This window comes from Panthera onca, chromosome C1 (genome assembly GCF_046562875.1).
Source record: "Panthera onca isolate mPanOnc1 chromosome C1, mPanOnc1 haplotype 2, whole genome shotgun sequence".
NCBI lineage: Eukaryota > Metazoa > Chordata > Mammalia > Carnivora > Felidae > Panthera > Panthera onca.
In genome coordinates this window covers 129,359,906-129,378,262 of record NC_138346.1, presented here as the reverse complement: position 1 = coordinate 129,378,262, position 18,357 = coordinate 129,359,906, and the positions used below count along the sequence as shown (strand labels likewise).

Genomic DNA, 18,357 nt, shown 5'->3' with positions numbered 1-18,357 from the left:
GCAAGCCTTCTACTACCACCACTCAAAATATAAACCTTCTGCCTGTTAAGACACTCATAATCACCCACTCAAAGCTTATAGACTCTATTAGTTTAATGGTCACACTTTGTGGAGAAAATAATGTCTCGTTGTGAAATAATGCCTCGTTGCAGAATGTGAAATGGCCAGACCTCCAAGCTTTGGACTCAAAGAAAAGGATCTGAACTCCATAAGATGTAACAAAAGCCTGGAGGAAAATTTATGATTTTAAATGCATAATTTAAAGGGCACCTGGGTGGGTCAGTTGGTTAAGCGTCCAACTTTGGCTGAGGTCATGATCTTGTGGTTCGTGGGTTCGTGAGCTATGTTGACAGCTCAGAGCCTAGAGCCTGCTTTAGATTTTGTGTCTCCCTCTCTCTCTGCCCCTCCCCAACTTTTTCTCTGTCTCTGTCTCTGTCTCTCTCTCAAAAATAAATAAACATTTTTTAAAAATTAAATGCCTAATTTAAAATGAAGGAAGGCTAGGGGCACCTGGGTGGTTCAGTCACTTAAGCATCCAACTTTGGCTCAGGTCGTGTTCTCACATGAGTTAGAACCCTGCATTGGGCTCTCTGCCGTCAGCACAGAGCCTGCTTCAGATCCTCTATCTCCCTCTCTGCCTCTCTCCCACTCTCTCTCAAAAATAAATAAATATTAGAAAAAAAAAGGAAATGGAAAAAGGCTAGAAATCAATGATGAGTCAATGAGGCTTACCTCAATCTCAAAAAATCAGAAAAAAAGTTTGAAACAAGGCTGAAAGAAAAAAATAAAGAGTAAAATGAAGAAAATGTGTAATTGAGACGATCAGTAATATAAATGATGCCTCTTTGGGAATACCAATAAAACTGATAAACCCCTGAAAGTGGCAAATAACGAATGATAGTGACAGTGAAAATCACTAGATACTACAGCTATTAAAGATATTATAAACAATTTTATATCAAAAAAATATGAAATCAAGATAAAATAGCCAAATGCCTAGAAAAAAAGAACTTATCAAAAATTGATACAACAGAAAATATGAGGAGGCCTATAAGTATTAAAGAAATTTTAATCTGTAATTTTAAAACATTCCCAGGAAAGAAAACTATAAGCAGTGTCATTAGTGAAATAGATGCAAAATCCTATATATTAGCAAATCAAATATGACAATATATAAAATTATAATACTACACATAAAATGGATATTATTTACATACAGTTTTGTATTTACTTATATGTAGTTTTATATATTATATATCATTATATGTGTATATATATGATTTTATATATATATATATAGTTGTGCACGATACATATAGTTACATACAACAAAGTGAATGGATTCCAGTAATACCAGGTTAGGTTAATACTATTTAAAAAAATCTTGTAATTTACCACATTACCAGAATAAAAATCATATGATCATCTTAATAAATGCAGGAAACCATCTGATGGATTCAACATCATTCATGATCAAAAACTCTGAGCAAACTAGAAACAGTGTGGTGTTTCCCCAATCTGATAAAAGGTATCTACCAAGAATTCTAGCCTTTTTTGTTTAACCTAGTGTGAACAGGATTCTCTCATCTGCAAACTAAATAGCCTGAATTCAAAAACCACCAATTATTGCTTACAGCTTTAAAAACAATTACATTTATATTATCACTGAAAAATAATTATTGCTATTTACTTTTTTATAAATTAGATTGAGGATCATTTTCAAAAAGGAAATACATTTATATTATCACTGAAAAATAATTACTTCTATTTGCTTTTATAAATTAGATTGAGGATCATTTTCACCTGGAAATTATGTCCTGATTACTCAAATACATATACTGAGATGAGCATAACTCAAGAGAAAATGTCACAGCATTCTGAGGCCCCATGTACATACTCAAGTTTCCTCTAAGAAGTTTGTATTTTGGTCAATGGAAATATCAGGGAACAATTATCATTTCATAAATTACAAGTTAAAAGACATCCCGACCCTATTTTTGAACAGCTTTTTTTTTTTAACCCATATTACTTTAACCCTTCTTGTGGTAAATAAGGACTCCAACTTACAAAAATATGAAAGACCAGGGTTTCCCTTTTGAATTTTCTTTTGTATTCCTCTGTAGAAATAAATGAAGACCTATCAAATGAGAAAAGCAAAGGCTATTTGTTCTGAGCTTCCTTATAGCAAGGGAATCAGCCATGGTCAGTTGTGGCTGAGACTCAAAGGCAGGCATAGAATGGGCAAGCTTTATAGTGGGGAAAAGGGAGGCTTCGGGTGTGCCCTGATTGGCAGCTCTTGGCCTGGGGAAGCTATAGGCAAGCTAACTAGAAGTGGGGGGCATCCTGTGTGATTGGTTAGGAGTACCTATTCAGCTTTCTGGTCCTAAGTTGGAAATGGAGATAAAAATTACAGAAGCTGTCAGTTATCAATCAATCTGTGGCCATTTGGGGCCATTACAGAAGTTATTATTTTGCTTTCTGGATTGTCTAGAGACCACAATCTGGCCTCCTGTTAAGTCTTAGTTATAGCAGGTTGGTTGCCTGGATCATTTATTATAGAAAATGGGTTGGTTTCCCGAGTGGATTGCTACAAGTTGTGGGCCAAAGTTCAATTTTAAATATGGGCAAACCATTGTCCATACTTGTGTATTCAGTCTCTCCCCCTTCACAGTAAAAAGCCAAATAAAACATTATTCAAAAAACCTATTAGTTATCAGAATAAAAAGTTGTATCTTTTCTTGCTTATCATTACATAAGTACCATTTCTATTTTTTAATTGGTTGAACTATTAATCTATATAAATGAGTTTTCTACTAGGGAAACTGGAGACATGTGGGAGAAAACTCACATCAGAACCCCCTAAAGATGTCACTGTCGCCTGAGGAAAAGCCACATCAGTGTTCCCCGGAAGTATAAGGTTCTGTGTAGTTGCTGAAAGTCCTCCAGAATTAATTCTTCCTTGGTTTTAATACGTGAGCCCTCATCAATCATCACTGGGTATACAAAGCCTTTATATGGCTCACACCATCTCTTACCAAAAACAAAAGATTTGCAAAAAAAAAGTTTTTTGACAAGAAAAAAAATGTTTCAAGAACTGAACTGGTTTATGGCTTAAACCAGAATTTCTTATAAAAGCATAGTTTGTATCAAGTAAACAAACACAAGTCACACTTGAAAATCTAAGTGCAAGAGTGGCTATAAATAAGCCTAAAAAGGATATTTAGCTTTAAAAAGAAGAATACTTTAGTTTTTGTTTTAGGAATTTAAAAAATTGAGTGAACTTTCCAGAGATAACATGTTGGGTTGGCCTAGTCCACAGACAATACCCAATCCAGGCCTCTGATGCTACCAATGAAGAAACTAAGGCACAGGGCTTGACATAGAGAACATGCCCAAAGTACAACTGATCTATCACTGGTTGGATGATTCAAATAAAGATTCCCAAAGATCACACAGCTAGTAAGAAGAATTTTACTAAATCTTAACATTGACAGAACTCAGCCAAGAGATTTTTGAAAACAAAATACCAATGATCTGAAATGAATTCAATGGTCCTCATGGTCTTGAATCTGCCATTCTACTGGTGTAAATACCCAAAGAGCAAATATAATTGGAAAGTAATTCTATTCAATACTAATTTCCAAACAGAAAATAATTTGGAAATACAGTGATTGAAACAGGTATAAGGCATTACATACTGAGAAGCAACCTATAATCTAGGCAGCTGGGAAAAAAGAGGGATTCCATGAGGTAATGATGCCTGAGCTCAGTCTTCAAAAGTCTGCTAATTAGGCATACTATGAGGAAAGGTCAGCAGTGGTGAAACCCCAAGACTACAAGCCACTCAGACTGAATGCCCTCCTTCCAGAAACAAAAACCAAAAGATAATATTAGACGATTTCCAACTACCACTCCCCTCCCAAACATACATATGGTGATTATCCCAGTTCCCCAAAGTGAGGAAGGAACATCATTGGCCAAGATGCCCATTCACCCTACTAATAACAGGTGAGTATATTGAACAAGGTGACCTCCTCAAAACAAGGTTTTAGCCAACATCTTGAGAACAATCTGAATTTTGAAGTTTTATGAGGGCCAGGGGAAATAATGAGAAAGTGCTTGAGAGAAGTTTTAGCTGTGTTATTCTTAATATGGTAAAACGTGGGTAATCAGCAGGTCAATTGGGAACGTGTCAATTTGGCTTCCCCAAGCCTGTCCAGAGCTCCCAGCCCCACACCTCTCTTACCATAGCCCCACTGAGGCCCACCTGCCCTTTCTCCAGGAAATCAATGATCCTCATATCCTGCAGGCCTTCCTGAAGCTCAAGGATGTCCAGGGTCCCATCGTCATTATGGTCCAAGTACCGAAAGAGTTTTTCAAAAGGGGATCCATTTGGGATGTCTCTGGCGTCAGGAGTGGACCACGCTGTGTACTCCGGAAGTTTCCCAGAGGTGGAAGTGAGAGGGAGGAAGGAGATACTGCCCACCACATGCACAGCTGGCAGGGACCTATGATAGCAGTGTTCTCCCCAGCCACTCCCCCCAGGCTCCTTGTTCAAGATTAAAACAAGAAGGGGAGGGACCATCGCAATGGCTCCAGGGCAGAGGCTCGAGGTGCATCTGGGCGCGGGAGGTCTCACTGCTGGGGGCCTGGCTCCAGGCTGAGGCCATGGTGCTCCGCCTGCACTGGGCGGTCAGTGGATGAGAGGCCCAGGTTTTCACCCCACTCCAGGAGGAGCCTAGAAGGGACAACTCGTGTCCTTCCCCAAACTTCTGGAAGGACCTCTGCATAGGACTGTCTCTAAAGGTAGATATTCTTTTTAGAGAAAAGGTTGGGGCGGGGGGAGGGGGGAAGCGATGGTTAGGACATGGACTGTAGGGCCACATTGACTGGTGGTAAGGTCCAACATTTTTTTTAGGTTGTTTCGTCACGCCTTTTTTGAAAAACCTTCTAAGGCTGAGGCGCATAATATTGTTGTAAAGATAAGTAATTAGGAACCTGATGAAAATCTGCCCACTTGGGTCTTCCCTCTGTGATTTTACCCCACCCCCGCCCCCAGTTCTTTATCTTCAGCCAGCATTTGCAGTGGCTTGGGGTCAAGGCTACTCTAACTGCCAGGGTCCCAGCTTTACCCTTGCAGATGTTGGCAGCACACTCAGGATAATCTCAAAATGGACAGAAGTTGAGTCAGCTGGGATCCCAGAGGGATGTCAGGAGATCTTCATAAACAATGTGGCTTCTTAATCCCACTCTCCAGAGCCACTGAGGGCTCTGGCTCCCCTATACATATACCTATGGTCCCTCCCCTGCTCTACTGGAAATGTAGAAGTGTAGTTTCACAGTAAAAACTCCCATTTTTTATGTAATTTATTTACCTAAATATGGAATACTCTTTAAAAAGTTGAATATTGGGGCGCCTGGGTGGCGCAGTCGGTTAAGCGTCCGACTTCAGCCAGGTCACGATCTCGCGGTCTGTGAGTTCGAGCCCCGCGTCAGGCTCTGGGCTGATGGCTCGGAGCCTGGAGCCTGTTTCCGATTCTGTGTCTCCCTCTCTCTCTGCCCCTCCCCCGTTCATGCTCTGTCTCTCTCTGTCCCAAAAATAAATTAAAAAAAAAAAAAAAACGTTGAAAAAAAAAAAAGTTGAATATTAAAATTCAGGCGGGACGGCAGCAACTCTCTCATTCATTGCCGGTGGGAATGCAACACAGCACAGCCACTTTGGAAGACAGTTTGGCAGTTTCTTACAAAACTAAACACACTCTTACCATACAATCCAGCAATCATGCCCTTGGTATCTACCCAAAAGAGCTGAAAACTTATGTCCACACTGGAGCCTGGGTGGCTCAGTCAGTTGACAGTCTGACTCCTGATTTCCACCCAGGTCATGATCTCTTGGTTCATGAGATGGAGCCCCACATCAGGCTCTGGGCTGAAAATGCTGAGCCTGCTTGGGATCCTATCTCTCTCAAAATAAATAAACTTAAAAAAATTACATTCACACAAAATCCTGCACACAGATGTTTATAGCAGCTTTATTCATAATTGCCAAAACTTGGAAACAACCAAGATGGCCTTCAGTAAGTGAATGGGTAAGTAAACTGTGGTACATCCAGACAATGGAATATTATTCAGCACTAAAAAGAAATGAGCTATCAAGCTCTGAAAAGACAGAGGAAACTTAAATGCATATTACATATTACTAAGTGAAAGAAGCTAATTTGAAAAGAGTACATACTATGATCCTAGCTATATGACATTCTGGAAAAGGCAAAACTATGAACACATTAAAAAGATTGGTGGTTGCCGGGGGGTTGAGGGAAAGGGTAGAAGAATGAATAGGCAGAGCACAGGGGATTTTTTTAGGGCAGTGAAAACAATCTGTATGATACTATAAAGATAGACATATGTCATTATACATTTGTCCAAACCCACAGAACACCACCAAAAGTGAATCCTAAGGTAAACCATGGACTTTGGGTGATAATGATGTGTCAGTGTAGGTTTATCAATTGTAACAAATGTACAACTCTGGTGCCAGATGTTGATAATGGGGGAAGCTATGCATGTGTAGAGGGAGGGGGTATATAGGAAATCTCTGTAACTTCATTTTGCTGTGAACCTAAAACTGCTCCAAAAAATTAATTAATTAATTAATTAATTCTTTTTTTTAATTCACAAAGAAAATTTAATTCAGCCATTATCTGTTAGCTCTTGCTCCATTTATTCACCCTGTCAAGTACTGACAACATAAAGAGGCCTGTCACATGTCCATGAAACACCCACAAGTTTGCCTCTAGGAGGAAGTTATGCTATGGTTAGTTCTAAGTACCACAGTAGGCTTTGCAATAAACACCCCCCTCCGACCCCAGCCAGAGCTGTTGAGCAGTGGTAAACATCTAATGCTGTTTCATTAGATGTGCTGTGGCCCAATCAAGAATGAATTCTCCCACAAAAGGAGAACTGCACAGTCCACAGGTTCCCTGTGCACTGCAGAGAAGGCACGTACTCAGTCATAGAAGACACACATCCAGACAGGACACAAGAGTCCAGTGGTCCGAGGAGAAAAGACAAAAGTAATGGCCAGAGTAATAAGGAAAACTGACATCATCTTACAGAACTGATAGGAGGAAGCAAAACATAGAGCTGATAGTTTCATCTAATAAAAGGGCAACTATTTTTGTTGAATAGCTAGCTCTTCCCACTTTTAAAAATTACCCTGTTCCTTATTTGCTTATAATTACCCCCCACCCATCCATCCAACACAGACCTCCTATACGGAAAGCTGTGAGGACACAGTTGTGGGACCCTGTCTGTCTTGTTCACCACTATATCCCCAGTTCATTGAACAGTGTCTGGCACTACTCAAAAGCATTAATTGAATGATATTAATATTTGTGCTACCTACTATGTAGCTCTTACCATTCTTAGTTTACATTTCAGGTTTCCAGGCATTAAATAGCTCACCCAAGGTCACAAGTGGTCTAACTAATTCCACAGCTCATAATAATAACCACCACACCCATTGCACCAGTGAATGAAATAGGTATGATCATCTACAGTTCAGAGTGGGGCATCAAACTTCCTCAACAAATCCTTTTGCTGTGTTCATAGGTCCTGTCCGGTAAAGAAATAATTCTGGGGTGCCTGGGTGGCTCAGTTGGTTAAGCACCTGACTTTGGCTCAGGTCATAATCTCACCGTTCATGAGTTCAAGCCCCGTGTTGAGCTCTGTGCTGACAGCTCAGAGCCTGGAGCCTGCTTCAGATTCTGTCTCCCTCTCTCTTCACCCTTCCCCCACTCATTCATTCTCTCTCTCTCTCTCTCTCTCTCTCTCTCTCTCTGTCTCAAAAATAAGTAAATGGGGGCGCCTGTGTGGCCTAGTCGGTTGAGCATCTGACTTCGGCTCAGGTCATGATCTCACAGCTCTGTGAGTTCGAGCCCCACATCGGGCTCTGTGCTGACGGCTCAGAGACTGGAGCCTGCTTTGGATTCTGTGCCTCCCTCTCTCTCTGCCCCTAACCCACTCACATTCTGTCTCTGTCTCTCTCAAAAATAAATAAACATTAAAAAAAAATAAGTAAACATTTTTTAAATAAGTAAAAAGAAAGAATTCTGAGTGCACTAGGGTAAAATTATACAGGTGAGCTGAAGCCTTGAACAAATGGGTAATAGTTTACCAGGCAGAAAAGAGGGAGTGAGAGCAATGCCAAGCAGAGAAAAGAAAATAAAGAGACAAGTGTCCATGGTTGTGGCCCAATCAGGGAAACAGAATGTTGGGGTTTGGGAAGAAGACTAACAGGTAGACTGCTACCAAGATGGAATGGGTATTTTATGCCTTAAGAAAGACTTCTTCCATTTTTTTCATTCTTTCCAAAATAAAGATGTCATCCCTTGAGGGATAAGATTTTAGAATATAAGGAGAAAAAACAAAAGTACAGATGTTATATATTTTAGAACATTTGACATAAATGTATTTGGAATTCATTGTTTTTCTTATACCATAATCTCCCTGCTATGATGTCCTAAAATGTACCTCTATGATTTCTTTATCATATTCTCTTTAGTAATAAAGTTTCTGACAACTGAAATGCTAATGAAATAAATCCCTCTTGTTAACAGAGGAATTATGTCATGGAGTAAAACCCTGAAAAGAAATTGCATGCAAAGCAATACACATTTGCTAAGCTACTGTTTTTGTATGTGACCCTATTCCATCTGTAGTTGTAAATATAAAATTTATGGACAGAGAATCAAAACAATCATAGCATGTCCGAGTTGAAAGACCCCTTAAATCAGGCTGTCCAGTCCAACCACTTGTCAGACACTGCCTAATCGTTTAGCATACACTCAAAACCCATTAGGACAGAGGGTCCTCAAGTCCATCATCTAGTACCTGTGACATCACATTTTAAAGGCTTTTCTACATGAACTTTCATATCCAGCCACATGTGATCTTGACAAGAGCTCAGTTGGTTAAGTGTCCAACTCTTGATCTCAGCTCGCATCTTGATCTTAGGGTTGTGAGTTCAAGCCTCATGTTGTGTGTGAAATCTACTTAAAAAAAAAAAAAAAAAAAAAGATCTCTGTCCAAGAAAGATATTTGCATTTTAAGAATAATGAAAGTGGGGCGCCTGGGTGGCGCAGTCGGTTAAGCGTCCGACTTCAGCCAGGTCACGATCTCGCGGTCCATGAGTTCGAGCCCCGCGTCAGGCTCTGGGCTGATGGCTCGGAGCCTGGAGCCTGTTTCCGATTCTGTGTCTCCCTCTCTCTCTGCCCCTCCCCCGTTCATGCTCTGTCTCTCTCTGTCCCAAAAAAAAAATAAAAAAAAAATAAAAAATGTTAAAAAAAAAGAATAATGAAAGTAAAGCAAAGGGTTAAGTGACTTGACCAGGACTACACAGTCACACCACATAGGGACCTTGTTGGCCATGCTGCTTCCCTTCCTGCTCTCGGCAGTCTCTGCTGTGAGAGTCCTAGACCCCTTATGATGATAAATCTCTCCTAAGAAAGTTACAGTAAGACTTGATGCACATGAAAATATGGCAAACAACTTAGTTTTAAAACTGCCTGTAATTTACCTGGTTAACTAAACACATTTGTTAAATCAGCCAGCTCTGAACCTGGATACAGGAATACCTTCATACTCTATGAAACCTGACCCCCATTCTCCTCCACATACTACTAAAAGAGGAGTCACTAAAATGATGCCGAGATTGGAGAAGGAGGAAAAATATCTGTAAAATCCTTTGGGCAAGATCCCCTTTTTTCATTTTATTGCCTGAATTCAAAATTTGGGGCATTTGTTGTTTTTTTGTTTTGTTTTGTTTTTGGCCCTACACTGTTCCAAATTCTTCCAAATTCTTCCAAATTCTTCTTCTAAATTGAAACAAAATAAGCATAATTCCAGCTAAAACTGCTGACTCTTCCCCATCAGTTTATTTTCCTCAGAATTTCCATTTGGGTAAATTAAAATTCAGATTATTTCCTCTATTCTTTAATGTTCTAAAACTTGTTCCTTAGAGTACCTCAAATGGCATCCAAACATTGGGACTGTATTTTAGAATGCTCTAATGTAGCCTTTGACGAAAAACAATAAGGAGGAGGAGAGGGAGGAGGAAAAAATAGAAAATACTCTAGGGGCGCCTGGGTGGCTCGGTCAGTTAAGCATCCGACTTCGGCTCGGGTCATGATCTCACGGCTGTGGGTTCAATCCCTGCATCAAGATCTGTGCTGACAGCTCAAGCCTGCTTTGGATATTGTGTCTCCCTCTCTCTCTCTCTGCACCCCCCCCCCACCCCCACTCATACTCTCTTTCAAGAAAAATAGACATTAAAAAACAATTTTTTTTAAAAAAAGAAAATATTCTAAAAAGCAGAACTTGCTTTGAAATCTTTTCCCTGGGTAGTTTTGCAACACTTAGTAATGGTTAGCTGTATTCCTTAAGACTCTCTTCTACACTCTACTTTTATATTCCATATTCTTTCCATTTAAGGTCTAAAAGAACTTAAACAGAAATCTGCTGTCTTCTAATTACTGAATTCATTACAAACGCTTGGAAACATGGAGAGGAGATATTATCAGATGGAAATTTAGAGAGATTTCACTTCATGCTGAATATTTGTCTTAGCTGCAAACTATTAGGCTTCCCTTGAAGAGTCACCTCATAGTTCTCATTTCTAGGTACTCAAGTAAAGAATCTCCCCAATCCTTGACATTATGCAAACCCTTGACCTATGCCTCTGAAACTCTCCCCCATACAGACTGACCATGTGATCCTAATTCCAAGTACTAGGTTAGCTACTGTTTCCCAGGCTTGCTTTAACCCTCTCTTCCTCCACTTATTTCCCACACGGCCACCACAGTGATCTTCCTTTTAAAAACATCAGTCTGCCTGTGTCCCGCTCTTACTTAACACCTCTCAAGTCTCCCATTGCTCATATAAAAGCCAAACCATTCAACAGGCCCAAAATGTCTTTGAGGATCTGGCCTGTCTTCCTCTGATATGACACTAATTTTTCAAGAAGACCAACCAGGCACTAAGCGGAAAGTCAGCTGTACTGAGGCCTTCTGTTCTGGAAGGGGCACTGGCTCATCCTTACAGGAATAGATAACCTCCTCCAGGTAGGGGTTTCCCTTTCCCCTATCTGGAGGCTTATGGAATACCTGATTGACAGGCCTGAAATCCCCACATAACATAGCGTCTGACCAGGGAATCTGCTTCATAGTAAAAGAGGTGTGGAAGTAGGCCCATGACCAAGGGATCCACTGGCGTATTACACACCACACTGTCCAGAAGCAGCCATCCTCACAGGATGCTAGAGGGGCCTACTGAAACCATAACTGAAGCACTGAGGAGACAATATTTGGCCAAAGTGAGTTGCCAGCCTTCAGGATGCAGTATATGTATGAGATGAGAGACCTCTGTATGGTTCTGTGCCCCCAACAGGAAGAAAACGTGAGTTCAGGAACCAAGAGGTAGGAGCAAGAGCAGTCAGTCACACTTACTAGCATTCCATGTGACCCACTGGGAGACTTTTTGCTTCCTGCTCCCACAACTCTGGGCTTTACAGGGTTAGTTTCTAGTCCCCAAACAGGGAATACAGCAAGGGTCCCCCTGAACCACAGCTACAGCTACCACCAGGACACATGGAACTCCCTGTGTCCAGGGACCAACAGGCAAGAAAAGAAGTCATTGCTTTAGTAGGTTTCAGTTGACCCCGATCAGCAGGAGACAGGGCTGCTTTTATGCAATGGAGACAAACAGGAATAGGTATGGAACTTAGGTGACCCATGTGGACACCACAAACGCTACCTGGTACTCCACTGCCCAATTAGAACTGTGAACGGACACAAGCAGCAACACTGGCTTGAGAAGCTCAGACCCCTCACAAATGAAGGTTTGAGGCACACCGGAAGTCACAAAGACCTGCAGGTATTATAGCTGAGTATGAGTGGAATTTAAAGGAGACAGTCAAGAGGCGCCTGAGTGGCTCAGTCGGTTAAGTGTCTGGCTCTTGACTTGGGTTCAGGTCATGATCTCACGGTTGTGGGAATGAGCCTCACATCAGGCTCCACACTGAGCATGGAGCCAACTTGAGATTCATTCTCATTCTCACTCTCTCTCTCTCTCTACCCCCGCCCTCCGGCTCACACTCTCTCTCTCTCTCTCTCTCTCAGAATAAATAAATAAACATTGTTTTTAAAAAATAGACAGTCAAGAAGGGAAATGAGTACCAGCTGTGACTGGAATGGAGACTGTAGTTTGTCCCACTGACCTCCCTGAGAAACAGAGGGAGAAAACAATGAGGAAGTATTCCCCACAATGATGTAGAGAAGCAGATTTGCGTGGCACAAGGAGAGGTCTCTGGTGGCTAGGTCAGATCACCCGTGAAGGGAAGCTGATGTGGGAGCAGAGCTGACTGACGGCTGGCCTTGCCACACCTTTGGACCCTGCTGCCACAGCTCTCACACCAAGTACGTGCTTGCCCTGGGCTGCTCCAACCAAACACTGGCCACAGCAGGGGACCAGCACAGGGCAGCCTGTGACACAGGACTCCACTAACAACATTTGCCCTGTGACTCCCTATTATCTTAGCTGAGACTTTCTAAGAACACTGCTTTGACCTAAAGTTGTTCCAAAATCATTCTTCTTCAACTCTTCTAACAGGGGTTAAATTTATGTCATGGTCTTAAAACCCCCTCGACTTACTCCTTTTTTCGTCCTCCTTACCCTTCACAAGCATTGCTCCCAATAAATCTTTTGCACACTCAATCCCATCTTGGGTTTCTTCCCCTCAGAAGACCAGAACTGACAGTACAAGAGAAGTTCAACACAAGAGGTGATAACATGGGATCTGGCAACTGGCTCACTCATCACCCAACTGGCAAAGAGCCCTGAGTGGAATATGGCACAAGAATAATGTTTTGCACAAGGTAGGAGCCCAATGCTGATGATTTCCCAGTGGTGATTTGGGAAATGACTGTTTGAGGACGACACCCTGGTATAATAATTCAGGCATTTGAAAAATATGCTATAAGGGTAGGCAAGACAGTGTACTGATAAAAGGATCAATTTACCAGGAGGATACCAAAATGCTAAATTTGAACACACCAGTAGTATAGTCCACTATATAGTCTATTTTTAAAATATAAAAGGGAAAATTGACAGAATTATAAAGAGAAGTTGGCAAATCCACAACCACAGAGGAAGCTTTTGACATCTTTCAGTAGAGATTGTAGTAACAATAGTCAATAATTTAAAGGCTAGGGGCACCTGGGTGGCTCAGTCGGTTGAGTGTCCAACTTTGGTTCAGGTCATGATCTTGCAGTCCATGAGTTTGAGCCCCATGTCAGGCTCTGTGCTGACAGCTCAGAGCCTGGAGCCTGCTTCAGATTCTGTGTCTCTGTCTCTCTCTGCCCCACCCCTGTCTCTTTGCCTCTCTCTCAAAAATAAATAAACATTAAAAAAAATTTTAATAATAATTTAAAGGCTAATTGTTGGGATGCCTGGGTGGCTCAGTCAGTTAAGCACCCAACTCTTGATTTCAGCTCAGGTCATGAAATAAGGGTCGTAGGATCAAGCCCCATGTCAGGCTCCACACTGAGCATGGCGTGGAGCCTGCTTAAGATTCTCTCTGCCCCTACCCAACTCATGCTTGCTCTCTCTAAAAAAAAAAATAATAATAAATAAATAAATAAATAAATAAATAAATAAATAAATAAATAAATTTTTTTTAAAAATAAAGGCTAATGGCTGATTGCTTATTAGGTACCAGGCAGTTTTATAAGTACTTGACATATTTTAATTCATTTATTCTTCACAATAACCCTATGATATAGGAACTAATGTTGCTTCTGTCACAGTTGAGGAAACTGGGGCAAGAGAGGTTAAGAAAATTGTCCAGAAAGGGGTGAAGCCAAAATTGGTAAAGGGGAGTTACAGAATGAATAAGTCACAGAGATGAAAACCACAGCGTAGGGAATATAGTTAATGGTATTGTAATAGTGTTGTATGGTGACAGATGACAGCTACACTTGTGAGCACAGCAGAACATACAGAGTTGCTGAATCACTATGTTGTACACCTGAAACTAATGTAACATTGTGTGTCAACTATACTTCAATTAAAAAAAGAGAGGGAAAAAGAAAATTGTCCAAAGTTAACTAGTAAGTAGCAGAACCAAGATTCAAACCCAGACAGTTTGCTTAGATTTCTCCTATTTTCTTATGCATGTAAAAAGATGTTTATCTGCCAAAACTATGAAGACAATAAAAAGATCAGCAATGGGGGACAGGGATGAGTAGGCAGAGCACAGAATTTTTAGGGCAGTGAAAATTCTCTGTATGATATTGTAATGATGGATACATGTATTATACATTTGTCCAAAACTACAGAATATACATTCCTAGAGTGAACCCTAAGGTAAACTATGGGCTTTGGGTGATAATGATGTGTCAATGTAGGTTCACTCTTGGTTAAAAAAAAGCACCATTCTGTTGAGTGATGTTGACGATAGGGGAGGCTATGCATGTCATGTGTAAGGGCAGAGGGTATATGGGAAATCTCTGTACCTTCCTCTCAATTAAACTTAAAAATTGATCTTAAAAAATAAGTCTTCATTTAGAAAAAAAAAGATGTTTCTCTTATTTTATCCAGGATTTCTTTGTATCTTGCAATAGGAGGATTTTTGGTTATCTTGTCCTACATAGGCTGGAAATACAAGTACTAACAACTGCTTTACCCTTAAATTTTATCTTTTTTTTCTGCAATTATCTCAAATGGGCCTCTGCCTTGTTTAGGCTGTTTCAAATCACAGGCCTAAATATTTTTGTATTACAGTGTTTAGGTGACTAAGACATGACCCTCATCTTCGAGATGGTTGGTCTTATTGGAGGGCACAGGCAGTAACTGAAAATAATACCTTTTGAAAATGATAACAGTAGTGACATGTGAGACAAATGACTTACACATAGTAGGGTGTGATCAACTCTTCTATAGAGGGTGGTCCAAAAAGGCTCATCTCAGAGGAGGTGATACTTATAAAAACAAAACAAAAACCTCTTTTTCCCCCTAATCATAATAATATGCAATTATTTTTAAAAATTGAATACAAAAATTGTGAAGAAAAAAGTAAAAAGGTAATTTAACTCCAGTCATCCATAAATAACCATTATTGACCTTTTTTTAAAAGTTTATTTATTTTGAGAGTGTGCAAGCAGGGTAAGGGTAAAGAGAAAGGGAAAGAGAATCCCAAGCAGGCTCCACACTGTCAGTGTAGAGCCCAATAAGGGGCTTGAATTCATGAGCCATGAGATCATGACTCAAGCTGAATCCAAGTCAGAGTTTAACTGACTGAGTCACCCAAGTGCCACTACCATTATTAACATTTTATTGAAGAAGTCAAGGGGCACCTGGGTGGTTCAGTCAGTTAAGTGCTGGACTTTGTCTCAGGTCATGATCTCAGTCTATGAGTTCAAGCCCCACATTGGGCTCTGTGCTGACAGCTCAAAGCCTGGAGTCCGCTTCAGATTCTGTGTCTACCCCCTCCCTCACTCACGCTCTGTCTCTCTCTCAAAAATAAATAAATATTTTTTAAAAAAGTCAAAAAAGAGTGCTGGGAATAGTTAATAATATCTAGCATAAGCACAGGGAGTAATACTGTATATGTGTATATGTATGCATAAAATACATTTTATGCTTATGTATAATATATGTGTGTGTGTGATAGCGATAAATATATGCCATCCTATTCTATGTTTGCATTCACATAATTTTATACAACTTACTTTATAATTTGTTCATATATAAACTCTGGAAAACTAAAGGTATTTTTTATTTCTGATTTTAAGTTCTTATTTTCTTAATCAACCTTACCAGAGGTTTGTCTATTTTACTGATATTTTCAAAGAACCAACCAAAAAAGTGTATCTTTGGAAATTTAAAGCACACATTTAAATAATTCATGGGTCTGGGGCACCTGGGTGGCTCAGTTGGTTAAGTGTCCAGCTTCAGCTCAGGTCATGATCTCATGGTTCTTGGGTTCGAACCCCGCATTAGGCTCTGTGCTGACAGCTCAGAGCCTGGAGCCTGCTTCGGATTCTGTGTTTCCCTCCCTCTCTGCCCCTCTCCCACTCACATACACACACTCTCTCTCTCTCGCTCAAAAAAATTAAAAAATTTAAAAATTAATAAATAATTCATGGGTTAATGATGCAATCACATTGGAAATTAGAAAATACTTGGAACTAAATAACAAAAATACAAATTTGTGGGATGCAGCTAAAAAAAGTGATTAAAGGGATACTGTAGTTCAAAATTAAGTCATCAAGCATTCAACTGAAAAAATTAGAAAAAGAGCAGATGAGTAAGCCCCAAGAAAGCAGAAGGAAAGACACAAATTAATGGGAAAAAAATAACAAAGAAACCATCAGCAAAAAGTACCAAACGTTCATTCTTTCAAAGTATAAATAAGAAAAATCTTTGACAAAATTGAAGGAGGGGGGTGGAGATCAATATCAGAAATGAAATTGAGCAAGTTAATGACACATAGTCAGAACTTTTTAAAAACTGTAAGTGAATATTATGAACCTTGGACAAAATAGACAGTTTTCTAAAAATTGTAACTTACTAATAAGCCTGACCTCGGTAAGAAATAGTAAACTAACGGGGGGGCCTGGAACTACTAAAGACATTGAACGAGTAGCTTAAAATGTAACTGTGAAGCAGTTGTTGGCTCTTATGGTTTAATCACCTTCCCTCTTGGGATAGGGAATGTCGAAGTGTCCTCTTACGTTTCGGAGCGGTTGGCGAGGTTCCAAGTATCCCCACCTCGCTAAGGGGGCTGAACTTCAGAGGCACAATCAAAATGACTCATAGGAGTTGAAACTGCTCAGCGACAGGCCAACCCTTTAGGTCAATATATGTACTGAGGACATTAAGAAGGTCTTAAACAAGGGAATGTTGCCTCTCCTCAACAGTTAGCTGGCAGGAAACACACGGTTGGTTGGTTTTCACAAGTTCTGAAATACTAGACAAAACTAGCTGGTGTAACAAAGCAGCTTCTGAGTGTTACAAAGTGTGAGCCTTTTTTACAGAACCTGGAGCCCACGTAAGTCTGAGAACTTGAAAAACAAACAACAACAAAAACCCTAAATAAACAAAAAACTTAATGAGAGCTAAAAAAAAAAATTCTTTATGATTAAATTTTGCAAAAAGGCAGGTGAAGGAGCCGGGATGCATTCACACAAAAGTACTGCGGTACAGACGTTTTAAATCGTTAGAGCGGGCCACAGTGTTCGCTGCGCTAACTTCCTTTGGAAAAATACCAGGAGGCTTTCAGGTGACGAGCACCGGTCCCGGGGGACCCTGGCCCCGCGCCCCATTCCCGAGCTTCGGCACCCGATCGCCGGCTGGAAGCCGCACAGTTCCGCCTTCCTTGCAGCCCGCACCCAGAATCTCCGCAGCCCTCCCGGCCCTCCCGCTGCGCCCAGCAGCCACCCACCTCCTCGCCATCCTGGCCCAGGGCGACGCCCAGGCCCTTGAGCCCCTCCTGCAGCTCGCCGATGTCCACCACGCCGTCCCCGTTGCGATCCAGCTTCTGGAAGAGGGTCTCGAAGCGCGTCGGCGGCGCCGCGTCCTGGCAGGCCGCCGCGGGCAGCACGAAGCCCCGCAGCCAACGCAGCATGGTCCCGGAGGCGCGGGGCGGCGCAGCCCAGGGGAGTCACCGGGGCAGCGAGTCACTTGGGGAGTCACTTGGGGGGTGGCGGGTGCGACGAGGACCAGCGCCCCGGCCGCCGCCTGGCTGCGAGGAGCCCGCCGGGTGCAGGGCGCAGGAGCAAAGACCCCAGCCCAGCCCGGCTTGGCGCGCAGGGAGTGGCCGCTCCAGCTGCTGCTCGGGGAGGAGCTCGCCCGGCGCCGGCCTCCCTTAGAGGCGTGGAGGGGCGGGCCTAGCGCTGCCTAGAGCGGAGCAGGAAGTGAACGGGCTGCCTTGGGTCTCCGGAGGGGCGGTGGGACCGGGGCTGGGGAAAGGGGGGGAGGGTGGTACGGGGAGGAGGAGGTCTGCTCGCGCCCAGTGGAGCTGTCAGAGAGGCAAGTTCGAGGAGCAAGCCCCCAGAGGCTGGGGGGGGTTTTAGCATCCGCAGGTTAATTGCTGGGGCGGGGGGAGAGGACGTTCGAAGCTCAGGTTAACTTCACGCCCCCTTTCCCTAACAGCTTGGGAGTTTCAGCAAGCTGCCCGGAGGTAGTCCTCTCTGCATGGAAAGTGAGCCATGTCGGTCGGCCCAAATATCTGACTTTTTCGTGTGGCTCCACAGATACTACACTTCCAGGCCTGTTTTCCATTAACAAAAAGGAGGAAGT

General features: G+C 41.9%; 1 protein-coding gene across 2 annotated transcripts in view; it reads right to left on the bottom strand.

Annotated features, from left to right (window-relative positions):
- The window catches only part of LOC132672485 (mitochondrial adenyl nucleotide antiporter SLC25A24), a 61,001-nt gene extending 43,096 nt beyond the window's left edge, over positions 1-17,905 (bottom strand). The window contains exon 1 of one of the 2 annotated variants that reach the window (XM_078451607.1): positions 17,501-17,905. In XM_078451607.1, coding sequence (XP_078307733.1) covers positions 17,501-17,683 — 183 coding nt within the window. In that variant the 5' untranslated portion in view covers positions 17,684-17,905. Of the gene's footprint in view, positions 1-4,267; positions 5,380-17,500 lie in introns of those variants that run through there. The other variant, XM_060624607.2, reaches the window with a different exon arrangement.
- Positions 17,906-18,357: the final 452 nt, after the last annotated feature.